The 26,818-nt window shown below is 43.5% G+C and overlaps 1 protein-coding gene across 7 annotated transcripts in view; it reads left to right on the top strand.

Annotated features, from left to right (window-relative positions):
• LOC132384541 (supervillin-like) overlaps positions 1–26,818 on the top strand; it is a 244,447-nt gene that overhangs the window by 113,705 nt on the left and 103,924 nt on the right. For 4 of the 7 annotated variants that reach the window (XM_059955702.1, XM_059955703.1, XM_059955705.1 and 1 more), the window contains 4 exons: positions 1,943–2,092; positions 3,682–3,719; positions 15,792–15,853; positions 23,199–23,344. In XM_059955702.1, coding sequence (XP_059811685.1) covers positions 1,943–2,092; positions 3,682–3,719; positions 15,792–15,853; positions 23,199–23,344 — 396 coding nt within the window. The remainder of the gene's footprint in view (positions 1–1,942; positions 2,093–3,681; positions 3,720–15,791; positions 15,854–23,198; positions 23,345–26,818) is intronic. The other 3 variants (XM_059955704.1, XM_059955707.1, XM_059955708.1) reach the window with 2 other exon arrangements.

Genomic DNA, 26,818 nt, shown 5'->3' with positions numbered 1-26,818 from the left:
CAGTGCCTGGAGTAAGGGATCACAAAATCAGGACTTGTGATATGCACCAGCTGTTCATACGACCATCCACCACCTGCTCCCATGGCTTCACATGACCCTGATCGGGGGCTAAGCCGATACTATGCCTTGTCCAAAGGTGACCTGCATGCTGGTGGAGCGAAGGAGCACTCTGGTAGAGACCTATCTCCACCACTACACCCATAAATAGAGCAGGCTATTAAAATAATTTTCCCCTGATAGGGAGTCTCAATCCCAGTATAAAAGTAGAGGGTATAAATTTAAAGTGATAGGGTAAGTATTTGAAAGAGATCTGAAGGGCAGGTTTTTCACACAAAGGGTGATGGGTACCCTGAACAAGTTAACAGCATGTGTTGGTAGAGCAGATGCAATCTCAGCATTTAAATTGCACTTGAACAGGTACATGGATAGCAAAGGAATTGAGGGATTGGGCCCAATCCAAGAAAATGGGATTATTGTCAGATAAGCATGTTAATGGGCATGGATGAATGGGGTCAAAAAGCCAATATGTATGTTGTATGACTCTGAGTCTGTTTATACCTGGATAAGGGATAATAAATCAGCCATGGCAGAGCAGACTCAATGGGCCATATAGCTTAATTCTACTCCTATGTCTTACGGTTTTGTAATCTAAATTCTCAGTAATATAGAAATGCCTATTTGCTCCTGTTGCCTCTTTGCTGCTTGTTAGGCTCAGTACCTGCTAAGGTCTCCTCCCTCCTCCATTGTCCTCCTGTCTGAATATCCTCTTTCATTTGATATCCCCTCCTGTTTTTTTTTGCTTTGGTCTTGGTGCATTCTGCTTGACAGTAACTGGGAAATAACAGTGCAGGTTGTGCAGATAAAGCCTTAGAAAAATCCACATGGGATTTGAGCGTCAAAAGAAGGAGCCCTCGTAGAAACAAGCATCAGCTTCCAGGGAAATGCGAGTTCTCCTGAGTAATGTGGAAAAGAAGTTACATTTAAATATATAAGCAATGGTGTGATGACAGTTTGGAAATTGAGGACACGTTAGGTGCTGCCTTCAGCTACAACTGAGTAAGAATCTGTCTGGGAGTTTGAGATGGAAAGAGAAATCAACCAAGAGAAAGCAACAGAGAAGTAAAGAGTTGACTGAGCCCATGGGGCTTCAGTAACATTGCTTGCGGTGCAACAACCTGAGTTTAAATTACAGTGAAATGGCAGAACGGAATGACGGTGAGACTTCAACTCAATGTGCCCCTTTGTTGCTACTTTGCTGCGGTGCACAGTCCTGGCTAGTTTTATACAATGCGATTGATTGTTTCCATTTAGAGTCTGGCTCTGTAAACGATTCATGGCCAGAGTTCAATGTTTTGGAAATGTAAAGGCTGGATTCTTTTCAACTACCTGATACCTTCAGCACACACACTGAACCAGGGTCTTTCCCTCCCCAATTAATATCAGAATCCAGCTTATTATCACTAACATGTGTTGTGAAATTTGTGATTTTGTAGCAGCAGCACGATGCAACACATACAAAATACAAAAAGCTATAATAATCTATAAAAATAATTACATAATGCAAAGGATTATTCAAATATCTGATGGTGGTGGGAAAGAAGCTAAAATGTTGGGTGTGTGTCTTTAGGCTCCGATGCTTCCTGCCTGGTAGTATTAATAAGAAGAGGGCATATCTTGAATGGTGAGGGTCTTTAATGATGGATGACATCTTGAGGCACTAAATTTTGAAGATTCCCTCGATAGTGGGGAGGATTCTACCTGTGATGGAGATGGTTGAGTCTACAACCCTTTGCACTCTCTTTTGATTCTGTTCACACATGGGTTAAACCTCTCACTGCTCCTTTCTTCTGCCTTTCTCCATTCTCACATTGCAGTCTTCTTCCCCTCCAACTCCATTCTGTCTGTTTGCTCTCCTGTCTTTTCTCTCTTTCTCCTGAACTAGTGGTGACAGTGCTCATGGCACAGCCAGCACAGGTCTGGCAACAGCATGCGGCTGGGAGATGCGCCGGAGGCCCAGGCGCTACATTAACCCCGGGGTGAACCGCAAAACATCCGATCGCTTCAGGACTCAGCCCCTCACGGTGGCCGAACGGTAAGACACGGCGTGGATGGGATGTGCATGAACACTTGCTTTCAGTTAAGAGAAAGGTTAGACACCAGCTACATGACTTTGAAATTTAGTAAAAATGCAAGTACTGGAATACAGAAATCAAACCAGAAACAGCAGGTCAGGCAGCATGTGTGAATAGAGAAACTGAGTTAATCTTTCAGGCTGCAGAATCTGATGAAGATTCACCAGAAATGTTGATTCTTTCTCCTTCCATAGGTGCTGCCTGACTTGCTGGTGTATTTCTTCCCCCAATAAATAATTGCATCAGGAGTGAGTTTTGTCCAGAAAGCACAGAAAATGGAGCCTTCATTTGTGCTTGATCCCATTTCCTCCACACTCCTCAACTTAGCTCACTTGTTAAGGGCTCTCACTTCTGCTGGACTCACAGATCGTGTGGAACCCATATAGAGCTAGTTGGCAGTCTGCTCAACTGATGAGGCATCACAGCTATTCTAACCTAGTTTACATGTAGTGATCCAGTGTAGAATTCTAGCTAAATGTGCTCCCCCATCTGAAATCCAGTTCTAGGATCTCATTCATGCCTCAGGTAGTGTTAGTGATCCTAACACTGCGCAGAGGTCTACTTTGCTATCTGCATGGTAGATGCAATTAAGTGCTTAGAGAAACATTGTATGCAGGCAGACTAACTTTCCCAGCACTAGTGAGAATTCAAGGTTATTTAACAATGTAAGCTTTTGTGATATCTCACTGAACAGACACCATTGTGATTAATGGTACTGGAACAATGGGACAACATTTACACAGAACTCTTTATGATCTCAGTTCATTCTCCTAGCTTGGAAACCTAATGGACCACTCAAATACTGACCTGACTTTGTTATCTTTTTTTCTAAAAAGATTGATTTTTTTTTGTTCAGAAAAAATTCAATTTGTTATTGTGCAGTACAATGGACAGAATCTTAAAAGCAGAACAGAACTATTAGGAGTGAAATGAAAGGTCCGGTTTCACAAGAGGACCAATGAAATCTGAAACTGTCCCCCCCCCCATCCCCCCAAACTGTAAATGCTAGTAGATAGTGATTCTCAATGCCAGTGTTTTCTCAGAGTTAGACCATAGTGGTGTGAAAGGCAGTTAAGGTGGAGCAAAAGTCAGATGTAATTTGCTTGAATGGAAAGGTAGAGTAAATCTACACCTTACTCTGTTTTAATGAGCTTCCAGTATCAGTAAAGAACATAATCTGACCTCTGGTCTCCTTCGCATGCATTTGCTCCCAGTTAACTTTGACTCACTTAAAACCACAAGGACAAGGTGAGCCTGCTTACCTTGTTTCATTTTCTGCCTAAATTGTCCATGTTTGTGAGTGAAGTCTGTTGCAATAGGCACGTATGTCATATATATTAAAGGGCAAAAGGTGGGTTATATCATCAATGGAAGTCGTTCTGAATTTCAGGATTATAAAGCAGTGGCAATTTATAAGTTATTTAAGTTTTGGAGTTCTAAAGTTTACAAGATATGTTGGGAAAAATGTGAGTTTAATTTTGTTCAACAACTTTCTCTACAGGTTGCCAGTGACTAATGTTCAGTTTCTCTCACTCCTTTAATCTTACAGAACTTGTGTGTTGAATGTAAGCAAAGACAACACCGAGGGTAAGTACCATGCTAACACAGCCACCATGAATCAATCCAAAAGATTATTGATGCGGAATCCTTACAATAAAGGAATCGGGTTCGTTAGTGCACATTTCGACCACATTTTATCCGTCAGGGTGGAATTCTAAACCTACATTTGGCCTGGACTTACCACATACTGTATACTTAGCTCTTATTTCTATTCCATTTCTTATAATTTCCATTTCACCAATGTCAAATGTACTATGAAATTCAGCTCTCTATACCTATTATCCACCAATGTCCATTCTTCCCCATCCCATACCTGGCTTCATCTGCTCAACATCCTTCATCTCTCCTTGGTCTACTAATCACCTACTGGTCCCTAATTACTACTCACCCTCTTGTTAAATGGGCTATCTTCCCTCGTCACAGTCCTGATGCGGGATTTGACCTGAAGCATTTCCCACCTCAGATGCTCCTCCAGCAGACTCAACCTCTGAACCACAAGTAGAAATCTCAGTCTTGAATATTTTGAGGACGGGACACAGCACAGCATTTCTTCATGCTTGGGGGCACTGTGCAGGATTGAAATAAGCTGTAGAAAGTTCTAAACTCAGTCAACTCTATCATGGGCACTACCCTTTCCAGCACCCAGGACATGCCCTCTTCTCATTGCTACCATCAGGGAGACGGGACAGGAGCCTGAAGACACACACTCAATGATTCAGGAACAGCTTCTTCCCCTCTACCATCAGATTTCTGAATAGACATTGAACACGACCTCACTATTTTTTCTAGCACTACTTATTTAATATATAGGAATATTTATATAGAAATATTTTTGATGTGAAGTGACTGCTGCAATAAGATAATTATAACGACCAGGTTTTTTTTTTGCACTGCAAGTTCACACAGGCATCAGGAATATAAATGAAAGTGTTGTACAGATGTTGCTTGAGGGACAAATATCACTCTGAGTTCAGAGCCACCATGTTCCGGTAAGAGTGAGAGGCAAAGATAAGATTAGAAAATATTGGATGACAAAGGTTATTAAAGGTTTGATCAGAGGGGAAAAAAAGGAAGCGTTTCACAGGGATAGCCAGCTGGGATTGAGGGAGTCTCTTGAGGAATATTGAATATATAGGAGAGAATTACAAAAAAATAGTTAAGACAACAAAGGGCTGTGAAATCTTCAAAATTAAAGGTAGTTCCAAAATTATCTATAGTATATCAGGAGCAAGAAGGTACTCAGGGGATGAGGGGATGAACCAAAGGACTAAATAATGTGTGAAGCCAAGGGATGTAGGCAAGGTCTGAAAGGAATACATCTCATCTGTATTCCCCAAAGAGAAGAATGTGGAGGATAATGAGTTCAAGTCAGGGTACATTATTAGTCTGGTTAGTCAGTATTAAGAAGAAGGAAATGTTAAAAGTTGCGGGACATATACAGAACTGTGCAAAAGTCTTAGGCACATATATTGTATGTTCGTTAGGTGCCTAAGACTTTTGCACAGTTCTGTAGTAATTTAAGTATGGCACTGTACTGCTGCAAAAAAACCACATTTGATGACTTGTGTGAGTGATGATAAAACTGATTCTGATATGGTTATCTATTGTGAACTGAGAGTGGGAAAGGACAGGGAGAAGGGGAGTCATGGTTGGGAAAAGGGGAAGGGAGAGGAGAGGGAGTAGGAAGCATCAGAGACATTCTGTAATGATCAATAAACCAAATGTTTGGAATCAAATGACCTTGTTTGCTTTCTCAGGGCTGGTTGTGTCTGCACCACATCTTTTGCTCCCATCAGATTTACAAACTCACTCTCTGTTCCACCTCAACAAATACAGTACTGTGCAAAATTCTTAGCCAACCTAGTTATAAGACTATGTGCCTAAGAGTTTTTTTACTGTACTCTAAGGGTGGATAAGTCCTCAGATGAAATTCATCCCAGGATGCTATGGGAAGCAAGGGAGGAGATAGCTGATAGCTGATGGTAATTTTTACATCTTCATTGCAAACAGGAAATGTAGCAGAAGACTAGAGAATAGCTAATCAGCACACAAAATGCTGGAGGATCTGTGGAGCAAAATGAACAGATGATCTTTCAGTCCAAGACCCTTCATCATCGTCCTGATGAAGCCTCTTCCCCAAAATGTCGACTCTTCATTTTCCTCCACAGATGCTGTTCAGAATTCTCTGTGTTTGTTGATCCAGATTTCCAGCATCTGCAGAATCTCTTGTGTCTCTGGAGAATATCTGGTGTTATTTCTTTACTTAAGGAGGCAGCAGGGATAAGTCAGATACACATTCAAAGGCCAATGAATCTTATGTTAATATGAGGAAAATCATTAGAGATAATTCTAATGGTTAGAATTTGTATACATTCCAAAAGGCAGGAACCATTAAGGGATAACCAGCAAGACTTCCTGTGGGGGAAATTCTACCTCAGTAATTTGATCGAGGAGGTAACCAAGCAGATTAATGAAGACTGGGGAGAGATTGGTTAGGTTGTGCTTATTTTCCCTGGAGTGAAGGAGGCTCGGTGTGATCTGATAGGTACAGAATACTTGAAATTCTGAGCATTATTGACAGGATAGATAGAAACATTTTCTCTTGACAGAGGTATCAAGAAGAGGGCATAGATTTTAGGTGAGTGGAAGGAAGTTTAAAAGGGATTTGAAAGGAAAGTATGTTGCATAGGGAGTTGTTTATATCTGGAACTTGCTCCCACAGGAGCTGGTGGAATCAGATACAACCACTATGTTCCAGAAGCATATAGTCAGGTACTTGAATCAGCAAAGTATAGATGAATATGGACATAATGTGGGCAAATGGGATGGTTTAGGTCAGGGGTTCCCAACTTGGAGAACATGGACACCTCAGTTAATAGTAAGGCTGCATGGCATAAAAAAGATAGAGAACTCCTGATGTAGATGGTCGCAAAGTTTGACATGGATGCAGTGGGCTGAAGGGTCTCCTTCTGTGCTATTCCACACTTTGAAAGCCCTCATCTCTTCTTTTTCCCCAAATGATATCTTGTGCTCAGATATCCCAAATAGCCATCCCAGCATTCAGACTTGGGTAGGAGGCTACTGCTGAATCACAGCCTGACACTGAGTAAGAATCCAAGCCTCCATGCTGTGAGTCATTTAGTTTACAGGGTGCTGCAAAGAAACAGGTCGCTGGCGTCGGTAAAATTAGATGGGTGGAGCTGGTAGGGATTAAGATATCTGCTCAGCTGCTGTGCTCTTGAGTTGGTCTCCGTTTTGATAAACATGGGATATTCCTATGTGTGTTAAGAATTAGCCATCAAGAAATTCAACTGCTTAAACTTGCCTGTTTCAGTGTTATGGAACTGTTACTTGGAGCGAAACACAATAATGACCATTTGCTTTTATTTCACACTTCTCACAAATATATGTCTAGGCACTTCTTGGAGTAACAAGTAAATGCCAGTGGAGTAATGGGCATTTGGTGATGATGACTTCCTGGAATATGTTATGCTTGTGCGACTGTCCATTATAAATTAAATGATGTGATTAGTAGTGTAATGTCATTTTCCAGTGTTGCCAGATGAAGTCCAGAGACAATTGCCCTTAAGCTCATTTGTCATCGGTCACATGTAAGCCAACCAGTTTTTTTTCCACAATATCACCTGCTCTGGAGCTGGGTGAGTTTAAAGAGTCTCTCATACTCTGCTGCACCACCATCTGGACCTACCTGCTCAACCTGGAAACACTCCTCATCACCACTGATGCCAAAATTCACCTCCACAATCATTTCAACTCCTTGCAATTTTGTGGCGATCCTGTTGGTTTTGCTGGAAGACTTGGAGATTGGCACATACCCACCAGAGGAGCTGTGGCAGAGGTGTAAATCAGAGGTGATGAGAATTACACTACCAAAGAACATAAAGCCTCTACTCTTCAGACAGGTTAAAGAAAAGAAGATGGAAGTGATACAGAGACCAAAGCTAGTGTTAGTGAAGAAAAAAGTAAAGAGTAGAGTGCACAAAAGTAAAAAGCAAAAATCCCATAGGTCACTAGATTCTAAAAGGACAATGAGGAAAAGGGAAATTTATCAAGATGCCCCTAGTATTAGAAACAAGGTTAGTGAACTTGTGGCACAGATCAGTACCAAGGCGCATGATTTAGTGGCCATTACAGAAACCTGGTTACAAGGTGGAGATGACTGGGAATTAAATATCAGGTAATACGGAAGGATAGGCAGGAAGGCAGAGGAGGTGTGTTGGTGCTCTTGATTAGGGATGAGATCAGGGCGATTGTGAGAGACGATATAAGATCTATGGAGCAGAATGTTGAGTCCATCTGGGTAGACATTAAGAATAGTAAAGGGAAAAAATCACAGTTGGGAGTTCTCTATAGGCCACCTAATAAAATATTGCAGTGGCGGAGGTGATTAACCAAGAAATAATTGAGGCTTGTAAGAAAGGAACGGCAGTTGTCATGGGAGATTTTAACTTCCACATAGATTGGGTGAATCAGGTTGGTCAAGGAAGTCCTGAGGAGGACTTCATAGAATGCATCCGTGATGGCTTTCTTGAGCAGCATCTTAGTGAACCCACAAGGGAAAATACTATCTTAGATCTAGTCCTGTGCTATGAGACAGGTAAGATTAACAATCTTTAGTCAGAGATCCTCTTGGAAAGAGTGATCATAGTATGACTGAATTTCACATACAGATGGAGGATGAAATAGTTAGATCTAAAACTAGTGTATTACGCTTGAACAAGGGAGACTACAACAGGATGAGGGAGGAGTTGCCTAATGTGGATTGGGAGCACAGGCTATTTGGTAGGACAGTGGAGGAACAGTGGAATACTTTCAAAGAGATTTTTCACAGTGCTCAGCAGAAGTATATTCCAGTTAAAAGTAAGGACAGTAAGTGTGGGGAGAGCCAGCGTTGGATAACTAAGGAAATAAAAGATAGTATCAAATTAAAAGCTCGTGTACAAAGTTGCAAAGAGTAGTGGGAGACTGGAGGATTGGGAAAACTTTAAAAAGCAACAGAGAACAACTAAACAAGAAATAAGGAAAGGGAAGATAGAGTATGAAAGTAAATTAGCACAAAATATAAAAACAGATAGCAAAAGTTTTTATAAATATATAAAGCGGAATAGGACGGATGACATTGGTCCCTTGGAAGACGAGAAGAGGAAATTGATATTGGGTGATAAGGAAATGGCTGAGGCATTGAATGACTATTTTGTGTCAGTCTTCAAGGTGGAGGACACATCTAATATGCCAAAGAAGGATGTTATGGATGAAATGGGAGGTAAGGACCTCGATAAAATCACTGTCACTAAAGCGATAGTGATGAGCAAACTAGGGGCCTGAAGGTAGATAAGTCCCCTGGTCCTGATGGGATGCATCCCAGGGTGCTGAGGGAATTGGTGGACGTTATAGTAGACATGTTTGTGATCATTTATCAAAACTCTCTAGACTTGGGCAGGTGCCAGCGGATTAGAAAACAGCAAATGTCATGCTACTTTTTAAAAAAAGGATGTAGGCAAAAGACAGGCAACTATAGGCCATACTTGAGGAAGGATATACTGGCTTTGGAGTCAGTGCAGAGGAGGTTCACCAGGTTGATTCCAGAGATGAGGGGGTTAACCTATGAGGAGAGATTGAGTCGCCTGGGACTATACTCTCTGGAATTCAGAAGAATGAGAGGGGATCTTACAGAAACATAGAAAATTTTGAAAGGGATAGATAAGATAGAAGTAGGAAAGTTGTTTTCATTGGTAGGTGAGAGTAGAACTAGGGGACATTGCCTCAATATTCAGGGGAGAAGATTTAGGACAGAGATGAGGAGAAACTGTTTTTCCCAGAGTGTGGTGAATCTGTGGAATTCTCTGCCCAGGGAAGCAGTTGAGGCTTCTTCACTAAATATATTTAAGGTACAGATGGATAGATTTTTACATAGTAAGTGAATTAAGGGTTATGGGGAAAAGGCAGGTAGATGGAGCTGAGTTTACAGACAGATCAGCCATGATCTTATTGAATGGCGGGGCAGGCTTGATGGGCTGGATGGCCGACTCCTGTTCCTACTTCTTATGTTCTTATGTAATTTATAAGTGCATAAAATTAGCTGATGTGATACCAAACTGAGGAGACTTCTCTTGCTTCCAAAATGCACATTTTAATTCCCGTTCCAATACAGTGATGCATTGACTGCTATTGGTGCCCAGATATGTAATCTGCTCAAAAGGGACAGAGAACTATCCATAAATGCAAGATATTTTCTCCAAAGCAACAGGAATAAAGAAACTAGTGCAACAAGACATAACCTGCAAATCACAGCAATTCTCAAAAGTTCTGAAGTGGTGTCCAGAACTATGTTCTGCTCTTCCAGTACAATCATTTTCCAGTAGACCGTGATAAAGTACCACACACTTGCCGTATGACAGAAATTGGTGCCTATGGAGGGTGAAAGCAGGAAACTTGATGGATAGCCTTACTTAGAAAATAAAAGAAAGAGTAAGAATCAAGACTTGCCAAGAGATGAAGTGCACTATTCAATCAGGATCAGTGATATGTGGCTGTTGTGTTTTACTATTGTTACGAACCCCGTAACTGGGTCACTTACCAGCAAAGATAGAGAGGACCATTGAAGTCTGATGGTACTATTTTTAAAAGTCTTTATTTATAAAGGGGCACAAAAATAAGATTAATACAGACATTCAGATAAAATACGTCGTCAATACTCAATCGAAAAATGTGGGTATAATAATAATCATCAATTAAGCAATAGCTCTATCGTTTGTCTAGGGGATATTGTATTGTCCGATGGAAAGATAAAAGTCACTGTCCTTTCAAGCTGCAGCTTTTGGGTTTAAGAGAGACGGTTTTAAACTTGCCCGGGACTTTTATGAGGCCAATCCATTGTGTCGGGGGAGTTGGGTCCCCATTGTTAGTTCCAAGTCGTTTTCCGTGGTACCAGCCACCAGCCCCCAGGCAAGGGAACCGAACGCACGTGGATTCCTTCAAATGGCTTCCTGCTATTACGGGATCGCTAGCGTTTCTTCTGGTGCGTCTGAAAGGGGTTGTTCCCCCAGACCCTCTTTTATACTTCCTCACAGGGTCTCAGATGTCAATCAGGTTGGGATGATGCAATCCCTCTCTCAACCAGCCCACTTTGCCCGAGGGCTTGCAGGTAGCATAGTCCCCAATCCACAAACGTCCTCTCCAGGAGACAATGGCCAGGTCTCTCTCTCTCAGTTCCTGGGTCCTCTGAACCAACCCAATAATGCTCTTGCGATTCTCACAAAGGAGGGCTCTCCCCCGCACCCTTCGGCCCCTCAGAGCTGTGGTGCATTCATAACACTATTTATTGTTATGTTTGTTATGTTATGATTGCACTGCTCCTGGAAAGCACTGTCTCATTCTGCCCTGCAGAGCTGATGTATGGTTAGAATGACAATAAAGTTTTTGAATCTTGAATCCTGATGGAGCCACAGCTATTCTGAATTTAGATTATGTTTTACATCAGTATACAGTGGATTCTGTCTAATTGGAACACATCGGGACCAATACATTTTGGCTCAATTAAGTGGTTGCCCCCAATTAGCTGAAGTTTCATGGAACTAATTAAAAAAAGTATAAAAATACAAACTGGGTAACAAATTATTTATTTAAATAAAAATCAGAATAAATTTGAACACAACCAATATTACTACAGTACTCTAAAACTGTGTATTAGTTCCTAACAGTTATCAATGGAGGAATTCATCCAGTGTACACAATGAACAACATCAGCACAGACACCTGGTGCAGATAGTGGACTGCCTTCATACAATGCTATTGATACCTGCATCCTCCAGGTCTTCATTTTCATTGTAACGTTCAAGATGATTATCAATACCATTAAATTCTCTGTAGATCTTAACTTGTTGAAATAGTGAAATGGTTTCATTTTCACTCCTGATCTGAATGCTTGAAACCGCAGTGAGCAAAACAGTTCGAAATTGTCTTACTTATTTCTTTCCAATTATCAGTGACAAATATCAATGCTTTTGAACACAAACATACAAAACTGACGCTACCTAAAAACTATTCACTTGAAGCTTGGTGTAGTGTCTCCCGGTTACAATGGTGGGCCCAACTGATGCTAGCTAGAACCTATTTGAGAACAGTGTCCTGCCCCAATTGAGCAGCATTGTGTCCCAAATAAACAAAGGGAATCCTGGCAATTTTCTCCATTAGTTTTTGTTCTTTAAGATTTGTCCTAAATAAGGGGCTACCCTGATTAACTGATGGCCCAATTCACCAGAATATACTGCATTTGGAATTAAAAAACTAGGAGCTGTAACACTGAGCATGAAATTACTGATTGTTTAGGAAAATTCATCTAATGCCCAGCCAATGTAATTGAACTGATTCTTAACTCCACACTGAAATAGCCAAACTGAACACTGAGTCAAAACAGTCAGGGTTGATCAATAAATATTGACATTGACATTGCCAGGGACACCTACTTAACATGACAAATAAAAATCTTGGAAACAAAGTGTGCAGTTTTCAAATTTGCAGCTGATGTTAGACTGGACTTTGAGCTTACTCTGACAAATAGTCATCAGCTTGCATCAGTGACATGTGATACTTGCCATAATTTGTTCATTCTCTTCCTACGTTCCCACAAGAGAGAATCACCTCACACTGACATCGCATAAATTTCCTTTAACTGCCACCTCGATATTTCCTTAATCTTTTGTGTTATTGTACCATTCTTTTCAGAGTAAGCTCTAAGTCCAGTCTGATATCATCTGCAAATTTGAAAACTGCACACTTTGTTCCCAAAATTTTTATTTGTTCATGTGAAGTAGGTGTCCCTGGCAGACTGAATCATGGGGGTGGGGGGGGAACTATTGAGTGGAGTGGGAATCGTGCTGGGGAGAGAGCAGGAGTTCCCAACCTAGGTATTGGTATTGGCATGAAAGGGTTGGGAACCCCGAGATTCAACAACCTTTTGTCAGAATGAAGTAAATGTCACCTATTCCGATTAGCAATTAGATGTCCTCAGTTGGTCTACACAGGCAGGGCTGATTCATTACATATTAAACTGCCATGTCCCAAAGTATTTTAAGTATTGATGCAAGAAGATTTTTCCATGGTGCAGTAAGCATGTTCAAGTAGTCTTCATTAGCCAGTTACAAAATTCCATATAAAAAGGTATAAAGTGTTGTCCTTTATAATTAGAAAGATCAGGCATGTGGAACTTCACTGTTCAAAAAAACAACTTTGCGTTTGGCATCATTACTCTCTGGAATTGTTCTTCTAGCACAGGTGTGAGTGCAAGATGGTGAGGACGTGCAGTCAACAGCTCTGCAAAATCATCTGTGTGTGGATTTGTGGGCTCATATCCATTCACTGCATAATGTTAAGGATATGTGTCTGTCCTCTCCGGAAACTGATACAATTAAGTTCCTGCAATCATCCTTGTAATAATGGAAGATCCTGTGCTGCACAGTGCAAACTTATTTTGTGTAAGAAGAAAGTATGTTTGCTGTGGCTGTAGCTTCAGACCTCACAGAGACCCACCCCACTGTGGAGACATGAATGATAAATTGAAGTTCATGGTGCATTAGTAAAAAGACCAGGTACCAGAGAAGATGATTTTCTCCATCATAGAGTCAGAATCAAGTTTAATATGACTGGCATATGTCATGAAATTTGTTATTTTGTAGCAGCAGTACTGAGCAAGACATAATAAAAACTATAAATTACGATAAGTATGTATTTTAAAAATTAAATTAAATAATAAACAAAAGAGATTCGGCAGATGCTGGAAATCCAGAGCAACATGTACAAAATGCTGAAGGAGTGCCACAGGTCAGGCAGCATCAATGATAAAGAATAAACAGTTGACGTGTATTCACTTCATTAGATGCTGCCTGACTTGCTGAGTTAAATAAGTAGTGCAAATACAGAGGAAAATACTGAGGTAGTGTTCACTGTCCATTCATAAATCTGATGGCAGAGGGGAAGATGCTGTTCTTGAAACGTTAAGTGTGTGAGGCTCCTGTACCTCCTGTACCTCCTCCCTGATTATATCAATGAGAAAAGGGCATGTCCTGAGTGAACAAGAGTCCTCAATGATGGATGCCATCTTTTTGAAGCATTGGTTTTTGAAGGTTCTCTGGATGCTGGGGAAGGCCAGTGCTCATGATGATAGTGTCCCAGTTGGCTCCTGCTTGTGAGATAATCTGGTGCAAAAACAGAAGCAGGGCCCATTAATGTCAATTGTTCAAGATGGTGATGCCCAGTGGCCACTGGTGCTTCATTACTGAAGATAAAATCAGGAGCATGTCTACTTAGTCCCTCAAGTCTGCTCAGTGACCATGGTGTGTCTAAACTCAGGGTGGCACAGTGACACAGTTTGTGGATTTACTGTCTCACAGCTCCAGCAGCCGAGATTCTGATTTCCAGTGATGTCTGTGTGGAGTGTGTACCTTCGCCTTGTGTGGCCTTCCTCCACGTGCTCCAGTTTCTTCCCACATCCCAACAACACACAGGGTGGGATGTGATTTGCCCACTGTCAATTGCCTCTCAAGGTGCATGGCAGGAGTATCTGTGTAGGGTTGTGGTGTTGTGGGAGAGCATAGGCTGCAAGTAAATACACAAGTGTGGAAATGGAACGCTCTGAGAGGCAGCCATAATTAAAAATAGGAATATGAGATACAGTGGCTCATATTAAAATAGTTACTAAATTTAAATCTGGTTAAAATTAGTTGATATTTTAATCCTTAAATTTAAGAGATGTAGGACAAAGACAAGTTTATAAATTCATAGGATCAAAAAGTCCCTCCAGCCCACAAGTCAGCACTCACAATCATGTACCCATTCACATTCAGTTATCCGGGACGTGCCCCCTTCTCATTACTACCAGCAGGGAGAAGATACAGCAGCCTGAAGATACACACTCAATGTTTTAGGAACAGCTTCTTTCCCTCCACCATCAGATTTCTGGATGGTGCATAAACCTATGAATGCTACCTTACTATCACTCTTTTACACTATTTATTTTTTAAAATTTCTTATTGTAACTTGTAGTTTTTTTGTCTTGCACTGTACTGCTGCCACAAAGCAGTAAATATCATGATACATGTCCGTGATGAGGAACCTGATTCTGATTCTGACACAAATCCACCAGGAAACCTATTTTGTTCTGTTTACTGCCCGCTAGGGGCAAACTTACCATGGCCAATTAACCCACCAACCTGTATGCTGTGGGATGCAGGGAGAATGTGCGAACTTCACTCAGACAGCACCAGAAGTTGAGATGAAACCATGGTCTTGAGCACTGAGGTGTTGGCTGCACTAGCTGTGCCTCTCTGCCTTTCATAACATTTATTACAGCATTCAGTAGAACTTAACTGGAAAACTGATTACTAAGAACAAACTGTTCCTTGCCACGTGATTCCAAATTACCTCCTGGTCCTCCATGTCGAGCGGATGGTAATACACAGGAGTACTAGAGTTGAGCAGTGTAGTAAGATATGCAACACACGTCAGGTAGCTCATCTATAAAGTGCTTCTGCTCATGCATGTCTGCAGACATGTTGTAAATTGGGTTTTGCAGCAAGTTCAGGGCCTTCTTCGTCAGCCTCAGAGTAGACAGATTCCAGTGCTTGGAACAATTAGGATCAATTCTCTCTGAAGAAGTTCATATCTATCCCTTTCAGAGCACCTCGCTCGGGATGCCTACCACTGCAGCTGATTATAAAGCATCTCTTATTTTTGTCTTAAGCTCTCCCTCCTGGCTGATCCCCCTCTCCCTTCCAACCCTGAGTCACCACCACCATGAGCTCTCCACCCTCCCATCATAACCGACTGCCTAACTAGGTTTCTCTGCTTGCTCTGCACTGACAGATCAGCCAATAGAATGGTTATTTATAGAAGTGATCTCAATGAATGTTCTCTGCTTAACATTTTCTCCTCCCGGTTTACAGTGTGGACACGGATGACCCATTGCCTCTGTGAGCTCTCTATAAATTGCGTGCTAGTGCATGGAGGTATAATCTGGACTGCAAGTAGAACTCATCTTCATCCTTTCACTAAGCCTGTTTATCTCCTGTATTTTTTCTGCAGAGGATGAAAAGATGGATGCAAGGTCAAAGATGAGTGTTGCTGCAAAGATGTCACTGTTTAAAGTAAGTGCTGCATTGTGGAGTATTCAAATCCATTTAAGTCTAATTTACATCCCGTGAAGTGAGGGATGACTTGAAAAATTGTATGAAGACAAATGTTGGGAGAAATAAGGAACATTAGTTAATACAAGAGAAAGCTCGAGCTCAGGGGTTCCCAACCTGCGGTCCATATACCTTGCTTAATGGTATTAGTCCACGGCAGAAAAAAGGTTGGGAACCCCACTCCAGTGGTGACAGAAGCCACTGAGGGAAAGGATCACAGTTAAATAGTTTCAACATCTACAAAGTAGATCAAGTGCTATAAGCATAATTGGGCAATGGATTAGCCTACAATGTCAGACGATGACACCCTCAGTAAAGGCATTAAGGCAGCCACTTTCTTTCAAGAACTGGCCTACTGAGTCATCAATAATCAAGTAATACCAAAGTTTAAAAGTTTCCCATCTTATGTGGACTACAGATGCCCACCTTTTGCACTTTAGTACCTTGTTTCTATCATAGCTTTTGGCATAAGAGGTAGCATCATGGGGGTTAAGAACACAATGCAGCAGGAACATGTTGCTAGCACTCCAACAGAATATTTAACAAAGTCTTTTTTTTTATCAAAGCTAGTGTTCATGTTTCAGTGGATGGGGATTTGTTGGGGGTTGAGGCAATTAATTTCATTAATGATCAGCAAGAGAAATAGCTGGTTTTGATTTCTTGTATACAGAAGTAACATAAGGTTTGAAGAAGAACCACTAGCACATTAGAGCAACACAGTACACAGCTGATAGAGCCACCCACTCACTGTGCCAGTGGCCCAGCTTCCATTCTGACCTCTGCTGCTATGTGTGTGGAGTTTACCTGTCCCCACTGTTTGTGTGCGTGGAGTTTACTTGTCCTCCCTGTTTGTGCACGTGGAGTTTCCCTGTCCCTCCTGTTTGTGCACGTGGAGTTTACCTGTCCCTCCTGTTTGTGCACGTGGAGTTTCCCTGTCCCTCCTGTTTGTGCACGTGGAGTTTACCTGTCCTCCCTGTTTGTGTGTGTGTGGAGTTTACCTGTCCCTCCTGTTTGTGTGCATGGAGTTTACCTGTCCTCCCTGTTTGTGTGTGTGGAGTTTACCTGTCCTCACTGTTTGTGTGTGTGGAGTTTACCTGTCCTCCCTGTTTGTGTGTGTGGAGTTTACCTGTCCCTCCTGTTTATGTGTTTGGGGAGTTTACCTGTCCTCCCCGTTTGTGTGTGTGTAGTTTACCTGTCCTCTCGGTTTGTGCACGTGGAGTTAACCTGTCCTCCCTGTTTGTGCACGTGGAGTTCACCTGTCCCTCCTGTTTGTGTGTGTGGAGTTTACCTGTCCTCACTGTTTGTATGTTTGGGGAGTTTACCTGTCCTCCCTGTTTGTGTGTGTGGAGGTTACCTGTCCTCCCTGTTTGTGCACGTGGAGTTTACCTGTCCTCCCTGTTTGTGTGAGTGGAGTTTACCTGTCCCTCCTGTTTGTGTGAGTGGAGTTTACCTGTCCTCCCTGTTTGTGCGCGTGGAGTTTACCTGTCCTCCCTGTTTGTGTGCAGGGAGTTTACCTGTCCTCCCTGTTTGTGTGTGTGGAATTTACCTGTCCTCCCTGTTTGTATGTTTGGGGAGTTTACCTGTCCTCCCTGTTTGTATGTGTGGAATTTACCTGTCCTCCCTGTTTGTGTGTGTGGAGTTTACCTGTCCCTCCTGTTTGTGTGTGTGGAATTTACCTGTCCTCCCTGTTTGTGTGTGTGGAATTTACCTGTCCTCCCTGTTTGTGTGTGTGGAGTTTACCTGTCCTCTCGGTTTGTGTGAGTGGAGTTTACCTGTCCTCCCTGTTTGTGTGAGTGGAGTTTACCTGTCCTCCCTGTTTGTATGTGTGGAGTTTACCTGTCCTCCCTGTTTGTATGTGTGGAGTTTACCTGTCCTCCCTGTTTGTGCACGTGGAGTTTACCTGTCCTCCCTGTTTGTGTGCGTGGAGTTTACCTGTCCTCCCTGTTTGTGTGTGTGGAGTTTACCTGTCCTCCCTGTTTGTATGTGTGGAGTTTACCTGTCCTCCCTGTTTGTGTGTGTGGAATTTACCTGTCCTCCCTGTTTGTATGTTTGGGGAGTTTACCTGTCCTCCCTGTTTGTATGTGTGGAATTTACCTGTCCTCCCTGTTTGTGTGTGTGGAGTTTACCTGTCCTCCCTGTTTGTGTGTGTGGAATTTACCTGTCCTCCCTGTTCGTATGTTTGGGGAGTTTACCTGTCCTCCCTGTTTGTATGTGTGGAATTTACCTGTCCTCCCTGTTTGTGTGCAGGGAGTTTACCTGTCCTCCCTGTTTATGTGTGTGAAGTTTACCTGTCCTCCCTGTTTGTGTGTGTGGAGTTTACCTGTCCTCCCTGTTTGTGCACGTGGAGTTTACCTGTCCTCCCTGTTTGTGTGCAGGGAGTTTACCTGTCCCTCCTGTTTGTGTGTGTGGAGTTTACCTGTCCTCCCTGTTTGTGTGCGGGGAGTTTACCTGTCCTCCCTGTTTGTATGCAGGGAGTTTACCTGTCCTCCCTGTTTGTGTGTGTGGAGTTTACCTGTCCCTCCTGTTTGTATGCGTGGAGTTTACCTGTCCTCCCTGTTTGTGTGCACGTGGAGTTTACTTGTCCTCTCTGTTTGTGCACGTGGAGTTTACCTGTCCTCCCTGTTTGTGCGAGTGGAGTTTACCTGTCCCTCCTGTTTGTGTGTGTGGAGTTTACCTGTCCTCACTGTTTGTGTGTGTGGAGTTTACCTGTCCTCCCTGTTTGTATGCGTGGAGTTTACCTGTCCTCCCTGTTTGTATGCGTGGAGTTTACCTGTCCTCCCTGTTTGTGTGTGTGGAGTTTACCTGTCCTCACTGTTTGTGTGTGTGGAGTTTACCTGTCCTCCCTGTTTGTGTGCAGGGAGTTTACCTGTCCCTCCTGTTTGTGTGTGTGGAGTTTACCTGTCCTCCCTGTTTGTATGCGTGGAGTTTACCTGTCCTCCCTCTTTGTATGCGTGGAGTTTACCTGTCCTCCCTGTTTGTGTGCGTGGAGTTTACCTGTCCTCCCTGTTTGTATGCGTGGAGTTTACTTGTCCTCCCTGTTTGTGTGCATGGAGTTTACCTGTCCTCCCTGTTTGTGTGTGTGGAGTTTACCTGTCCCTCCTGTTTGTGCACGTGGAGTTTACCTGTCCTCCCTGTTTGTGTGCATGGAGTTTACCTGTCCTCCCTGTTTGTGTGTGTGGAGTTTACCTGTCCCTCCTGTTTATGTGTTTGGGGAGTTTACCTGTCCTCCCCGTTTGTGTGTGTGTAGTTTACCTGTCCTCTCGGTTTGTGCACGTGGAGTTAACCTGTCCTCCCTGTTTGTGCACGTGGAGTTTACCTAACCCACCTATTTGTGTGTGTGGAGTTTACCTGTCCTTCCTGTTTGTGTGTGTGGAGTTTACCTGTCCTCCCTGTTTGTGTGCGTGTGGAGTTTACCTGTCCTCCCTGTTTGTATGTTTGGGAAGTTTACCTGTCCTCCCTGTTTGTGAGCATGTGGAGTTTACCTGTCCTCCCTGTTTGTGTGTGTGGAGTTTACCTGTCCCCTCTGTTTGTGTGCGTGGAGTTTACCTGTCCTCCCTGTTTGTGTGTGTGGAGTTTACCTGTCCTCCCTGTTTGTGTGTGTGGAGTTTATCTGTCCCCTCTGTTTGTGTGCGTGGAGTTTACCTGTCCTCCCTGTTTGTATGTGTGTGGAGTTTACCTGTCCCCTCTGTTTGTGTGCGTGGAGTTTACCTGTCCTCCCTGTTTGTGTGTGTGGAGTTTACCTGTCCTCCCTGTTTGTGTGTGTGGAGTTTATCTGTCCCCTCTGTTTGTGTGCGTGGAGTTTACCTGTCCTCCCTGTTTGTGTGCGTGGAGTTTACCTGTCCTCCCTGTTTGTGTGCGTGGAGTTTACCTGTCCTCCCTGTTTGTGTGTGTGGAGTTTACTTATCCTCCCTGTTTGTGTGAGTGGAGTTTACCTGTCCCCTCTGTTTGCGTGCGTGGAGTTTACCTGTCCTCCCTGTTTGTGAGCGTGTGGAGTTTACCTGTCCCTCCTGTTTGTGTGTGTGGAGTTTACCTGTCCTCCCTGATTGTGTGAGTGGAGTTTACCTGTCCTCCCTGATTGTGTGAGTGGAGTTTACCTGTCCTCCCTGATTGTGTGTGTGGAGTTTACCTGTCCTCCCTGTTTGTGTGTGTGGAGTTTACCTGTCCCTCCTGTTTGTGTGTGTGTGGAGTTTACCTGTCCTCCCTGTTTGTGTGTGTGGAGTTTACCTGTCCTCCCTGTTTGTGTGTGTGTGGAGTTTACCTGTCCTCCCTGTTTGTGTGCGTGGAGTTTACCTGTCCTCCCTGTTTGTGCACGTGGAGTTTACCTGTCCTCCCTGTTTGTATGTTTGGGGAGTTTACCTGTCCTCCCTGTTTGTGTGCAGGGAGTTTACCTGTCCCTCCTGTTTGTGTGTGTGGAGTTTACCTGTCCTCCCTGTTTGTGTGTGTGGAGTTTACCTGTCCTCCCTGATTGTGTGAGTGGAGTTTACCTGTCCTCACTGTTTGTGTGTTTGGGGAGTTTACCTGTCCTCCCTGTTTGTGTGCAGGGAGTTTACCTGTCCTCCCTGTTTGTGTGCAGGGAGTTTACCTGTCCTCCCTGTTTGTATGTGTGTGGAGTTTACCTGTCCTCCCTGTTTGTGTGTGTGGAGTTTACCTGTCCCTCCTGTTTGTGTGTGTGGAGTTTACCTGTCCTCCCTGTTTGTGTGTGTGGAGTTTACCTGTCCTCCCTGTTTGTGCACGTGGAGTTTACCTGTCCCTCCTGTTTGTGTGCGTGGAGTTTACCTGTCCTCCCTGTTTGTGTGTGTGGAGTTTACCTGTCCTCCCTGTTTGTGCACGTGGAGTTTACCTGTCCTCCCTGTTTGTATGTTTGGGGAGTTTACCTGTCCTCCCTGTTTGTGTGTGTGGAGTTTACCTGTCCTCCCTGTTTGTGTGCAGGGAGTTTACCTGTCCCTCCTGTTTTGTATGCGTGGAGTTTACCTGTCCTCCCTGTTTGTATGCGTGGAGTTTACCTGTCCTCCCTGTTTGTGTGCGTGGAGTTTACCTGTCCTCCCTGTTTGTGTGTGTGGAGTTTACCTGTCCTCCCTGTTTGTGTGTGTGGAGTTTACCTGTCCTCCCTGTTTGTGTGCGTGGAGTTTACCTGTCCTCCCTGTTTGTGTGCGTGGAGTTTACCTGTCCTCCCTGTTTGTGTGCGTGGAGTTTACCTGTCCTCCCTGTTTGTGCGCGTGGAGTTTACCTGTCCTCCCTGTTTGTGTGTGTGTGGAGTTTACCTGTCCTCCCTGTTTGTGTGCGGGGAGTTTACCTGTCCTCCCTGTTTGTGCGCGTGGAGTTTACCTGTCCTCCCTGTTTGTATGTGTGTGGAGTTTACCTGTCCTCCCTGTTTGTGTGTGTGGAGTTTACCTGTCCCTCCTGTTTGTGTGTGTGGAGTTTACCTGTCCTCCCTGTTTGTGTGTGTGGAGTTTACCTGTCCTCCCTGTTTGTGTGTGTGGAGTTTACCTGTCCCTCCTGTTTGTGTGTGTGGAGTTTACCTGTCCTCCCTGTTTGTGCACGTGGAGTTTACCTGTCCTCCCTGTTTGTGTGTGTGGAGTTTACCTGTCCTCCCTGTTTGTGCACGTGGAGTTTACCTGTCCTCCCTGTTTGTATGTTTGGAGAGTTTACCTGTCCTCCCTGTTTGTATGTTTGGGGAGTTTACCTGTCCTCCCTGTTTGTGTGTGTGGAGTTTACCTGTCCTCCCTGTTTGTGTGCAGGGAGTTTACCTGTCCCTCCTGTTTGTATGCGTGGAGTTTACCTGTCCTCCCTGTTTGTATGCGTGGAGTTTACCTGTCCTCCCTGTTTGTGTGCGTGGAGTTTACCTGTCCTCCCTGTTTGTGTGTGTGGAGTTTACCTGTCCTCCCTGTTTGTGTGTGTGGAGTTTACCTGTCCTCCCTGTTTGTGTGTGTGGAGTTTACCTGTCCTCCCTGTTTGTGTGCGTGGAGTTTACCTGTCCCTCCTGTTTGTGCGAGTGGAGTTTACCTGTCCTCCCTGTTTGTGTGCGTGGAGTTTACCTGTCCTCCCTGTTTGTGTGCGTGGAGTTTACCTGTCCTCCCTGTTTGTGCGCGTGGAGTTTACCTGTCCTCCCTGTTTGTGTGTGTGTGGAGTTTACCTGTCCTCCCTGTTTGTGTGTGTGGAGTTTACCTGTCCTCCCTGTTTGTGTGCGGGGAGTTTACCTGTCCTCCCTGTTTGTGCGCGTGGAGTTTACCTGTCCTCCCTGTTTGTATGTGTGTGGAGTTTACCTGTCCTCCCTGTTTGTGTGTGTGGAGTTTACCTGTCCTCCCTGTTTGTGCACGTGGAGTTTACCTGTCCCTCCTGTTTGTGTGTGTGGAGTTTACCTGTCCTCCCTGTTTGTGTGTGTGGAGTTTACCTGTCCTCACTGTTTGTATGTTTGGGGAGTTTACCTGTCCTCCCTGTTTGTGTGTGTGGAGGTTACCTGTCCTCCCTGTTTGTGTGCGTGGAGTTTACCTCTCCTCGCTGTTATTGTGAGGGTTCACCCTTGGGATTTAGTTTTGTTCTACATGCTAAAGACGTGTACGGTAAAGAGAGGGTTTTGGGGTGGAGATACGTCTCTACCAAAGGAGGTGTAAGACACTCCTTTACTCTGCTAGCCTGCAGATCACCTTCGGGCAAGGTGTAGCCCCTATTTAGCCCCCCAATCAGGGTCACATGTAGCCATGGGAGCAGGTGCTGAATGGTCGTATGAGCAGCTGGTGCACATCACAATTCCTGGTTATGTGACCACTGACACCAGACAGACAATCTCTGAAGTGTACTGATAATTGCTGGGGTCACCCGTCTTGTAAAGACACTGCCCAGAAGAAGGCAATGACAAACCACTTCTGTCGAAAAAAATTGTCAAGTACAACCATGGTCATGAGACCATAATCCCCCACGTCATATGACACGGCACATAATGATATTGATGATGAAAGACATGCAAGTTGGTGGGTTAATTAGCTGTTGAAAAATCCACTGGTGTGTTGATGAGTGGTTGAATCTGGGGGTACTTTATAGGAATGTAAGAAGTATAAATTGGTGTAAATGGGTGCTAGAGCTGAAGAGCCCATTTCTGTGCAGTATGTGTCTGCGAGCCAATGCTTCAGACAGGCCCGAAACTGTTCTGAACAAGGTGAAGATGAAATGAGAGTTGGTGAACGATCTTTACAAATAGGAAAAGTGAATGTTTAACAAACCATTGACCTTGAGCCTATAATGGTAGTGCTAGCCCAGGTTTTGAGAATGATCTTGCCTCTCTACGTTCTTGCCATTTGCATTTCATTAGGAACTAGAGAAGGCCTCACCTGCAGAGTCTCCCTCCTCACTGCGATCTCATAGCACTAATGCAGCCATGGAACGCAGACTACACCGCTCTCAAGATCGGTGTCGGACACAGCCGGTAACTACAGAAGAGATCGTGGTGGCAAATAGGTATGTGGCATACATGTCAAATTGGGGCCTGTGTTTCAAAAGCAATCTACTAAACCCACAGAAGTGGGAAACTCACCTCCTGATGGTATTTGAAGGCAAACACAATGTCTCTATATCCTCGATAAAGAAGGCATTTATTGGTTGTTTTTCTTAAACAGTTGATTATGGGGTCTTTTTGTGTATAAGTTGGCTGTACTATTTCCCAATGTAATATAAGTGATGGTAGGCAAGCAGCTTCAAGCGTTTGTGAGAGACGTGCTGCCTTACCTTTACCTGATAATGCAGTTTTTGTGTCTACGGCATGACCCAGTTTCAGTGATAACAAAAAGTTAAGGATCTACAAATAAATGTGGAAATGCACAGAGAATCTGCATGCACAGATGTCACCAAAGTGGCTTCATGATCCATCCCATCCACCATTCTGACATACGTAATCTCAGTTCTCCTCCCCACCAACCCCTCAAACATTAGCCACCAGTGTTCTCCCATGATACATTGGAGCCTATCTCTGACTGACAATCGCAAATCATGCCAAACCGTTGCTTCATTAAACCCCCCCCCCATCTTCAACCCTCTCTCACATCACTGTGACCTCTCAGGCCTGGTCCTACTGTGCAGTCTGCATGAGCTCACCCTGTAGAAGACCTGTCGAAAGAACGCAGCCACCAATCGCTTGCCATGTCCAGCACAGTGCAGCTGCTTGACTTGTCTGAAGAGAAGCTGTGCTTGTGTGTATGCAAATATAAACATTCTGACTCCAACATTGTACCTATGCTGCCAAGTACCCCAGCACTGTTTTAAACCGAGAAATTTGTGCCTTGACCCAACCTTTTAAGTAACGCTTCAGTTTCATCCAACATTTTAAAATTCTATCCACTCAAAGTACCTTTGAGAATCTGTATCTTTTCCAGAAATGTTTTGCTGACTGTGCATAAACTCTGCATTCCTGCATCGTAACATCGACTGATCTCTGGTTACCTTAAGGCTATTTGAAAACTGCTTTTCTCTTCAAATTTAAAATCATTTAAATTCTTCTTGAAACCTTGTGATGTGCTGCACCTGTTTTCTTAAAGAGCCGGATGTCAGCACTGTTGATCATTGAGAAATGTCTGAGTCCGTGAGCTTGGGAGAGCTGGGGTGAATTATTGAGACTGTCCCATTGAATTCTTCAGTTCAACAGGCTAGCTTCCACTGGTGTAGCATTTCTTCAGGCATATTCTTTCTAGTTGATGTTAACTGGCAAAAGCAAGTCCTCCAGTATGATGAATTACTAGTTTGAAGTGAACACAAGCACATTACGAATCAGAATTCTAAAATATTTACTGACCCATTACTGAACATTTACCGTACAAGGCTTGAAATAATAAAGATGAGAACCCCAGGTTCTTCAGCTGCTGTTGTCTAGGCATGTAGAAAGTAAACTGTTTTAAAATTATGTAAAATGAGTAAGAGTAAATTAATCACTTTTAATATTTGTCATAATTTTGATTCTGATTAATTTCAATGGAAGTTAATGGGGAGATATGTAAATCAGGCAAATAATACCCACTCTGAATTGATCATTTGGAATCACAATCCACCTGATGTTTCTTGTTTTCAAAGCATTCAAGGGATTGTCTAAAGCGATTTCCTGCTCCAGTAACTATTGCCTTACTCTCACTTTTTACATGTACAATTGAGCAACATATTTTCTGTTCCATTATTTTTTCCAATTCTTCTATGCCATGACACCTTTTAAAGTGCATCCTACTCAACAATTCACCTTCATTAAAATCACTCAATAGCATCCATTTCCAATTAATTCACTCTATTTATATTACACAATAATCAGCCCCTGATTTCAGTTATACCACACCTTACAGTCAGTGACTCCATTTGTGTTTCACAGTATCGAATCACAGCTCCTGAAGTCAATGCACACTGTACTTACTCACTGACACAATGGCAAATTGTTGGTTCCACTTTTAATCCATAAGCAAAAAATTCTGGAAGTTGAGATGAAAACAGAAAATGCTAGCAATATTCAGCAAGTCAGGTAACATTGATCTGAAACTTCCCTGTTTCTCCCTCCTCGCAGGTTGCCTGACTTGCCGAGTATTTCCAGCACCTTCTACCTTAGCATTGTGCAACAGCTCTGAATGGTATCACTTCTTTGTTAAGTAGTCCTTTAGGGTCGAGGATGACCTGCTTACCCTCCATTTCAATGGGATGTGAAGTGGTTGATGTGGAACTTGTGGTGCTTGCCATTGGAGGTACTTGTCTGGGGAGGGAGGACTGATATGATGCATTCCTTCTGTTCTCTTTGCATTCCCAAAGCACCGACATAATGCTCTCAATGTCTTCCAAATGTTCTTCTCCATTTTGTGTAGACTTGGGCCAGAGATTCCTGGGAATTGGCGAGAGTTCTTTATAAAGGTTCAGAGAACGTCCTTGAATCATTTCCACTGTCCACCTGGTAGTCTTCTAGGGCTTAGAATACAGTGTCTGACTTGGGAGTCTGGTGTCAGACATGTGAACATCAAGACCTGGCCTTCAGAATTAATGAAGCATAACCTTGCCTCAATGCTCCCAGTGTTAACTATGAAAGGACATTAACATTGATTCACTCATCCTTCCAGTGGACTTGGAGGAGGTTGTGGAGCCAGTGTTAGTGGCTTCCCTCCAGCACTTTGAAAAACCTTGGTAGTCCATGACTCAGTTGTATACAGAAGAGGAGGGTACAGTTAATGTGCAGTATCAATGATGACTTGAATCTGGCCTCAGAACGTGTGTCATCTGCATACTGCACCGTGGAGACTGAAACTGGAGTAATCTTCGTTTTGGAGCAAAGGTTACATGAGAGTTTCCCATTTTCCCTGCAGATTACCTGTATCCCTGCAGGCTACCTGTATCCCAACAGACAGTGCAGTAAGCCAGCAATGATTAGAGCATTGGGAGGGGTGATCAAAAGATCAGAGTCTTAGATGACTGGAGGATCTGGATGGATTTTTGGAGTGTTGGGTGGTATTTGGAGGATAAGGATTATGATTGGAGGCTCAGAGTTGGGGGTAAACAGAGGATTGGAGTTTCGTGTGTGGAGTGTGATCAGAATCGGGGTCTTGAGTGATCAGAGGGTCTGGATAGTTCATCAAATAATTGGGATGGAGGGTCGAAGATGTGATCAGAAGTTTGGCTAATTGGGAGGAGGGATCAGAAGTTTGAGGTCTCAGGTAACGAAAATTGTAGCCTTGGGTGATAGTGGGGAAAGAGTGGTTACAGCCTCAGGCAGTGAAAGATTGTGGATGTCTGGGGGCTGATACAGTATATTGATAGGGTGAGCGGGAGGTGTCACAACCATGATGGTCTGACTTGTAAAGAATTGAAATGTGCCCCATACTTGGTGGGATTCCAGCCCACCAAAGTGCACTTTGAAGCTTGTGGTTGCAGAAGTGCCTCAGTAACAGGTTCAAATGTATCATGTCTGCATATAAATAG

The sequence above is a fragment of the Hypanus sabinus genome, chromosome X1, assembly GCF_030144855.1.
Source record: "Hypanus sabinus isolate sHypSab1 chromosome X1, sHypSab1.hap1, whole genome shotgun sequence".
NCBI lineage: Eukaryota > Metazoa > Chordata > Chondrichthyes > Myliobatiformes > Dasyatidae > Hypanus > Hypanus sabinus.
This window is presented reverse-complemented; position numbering and strand designations above follow the sequence as displayed.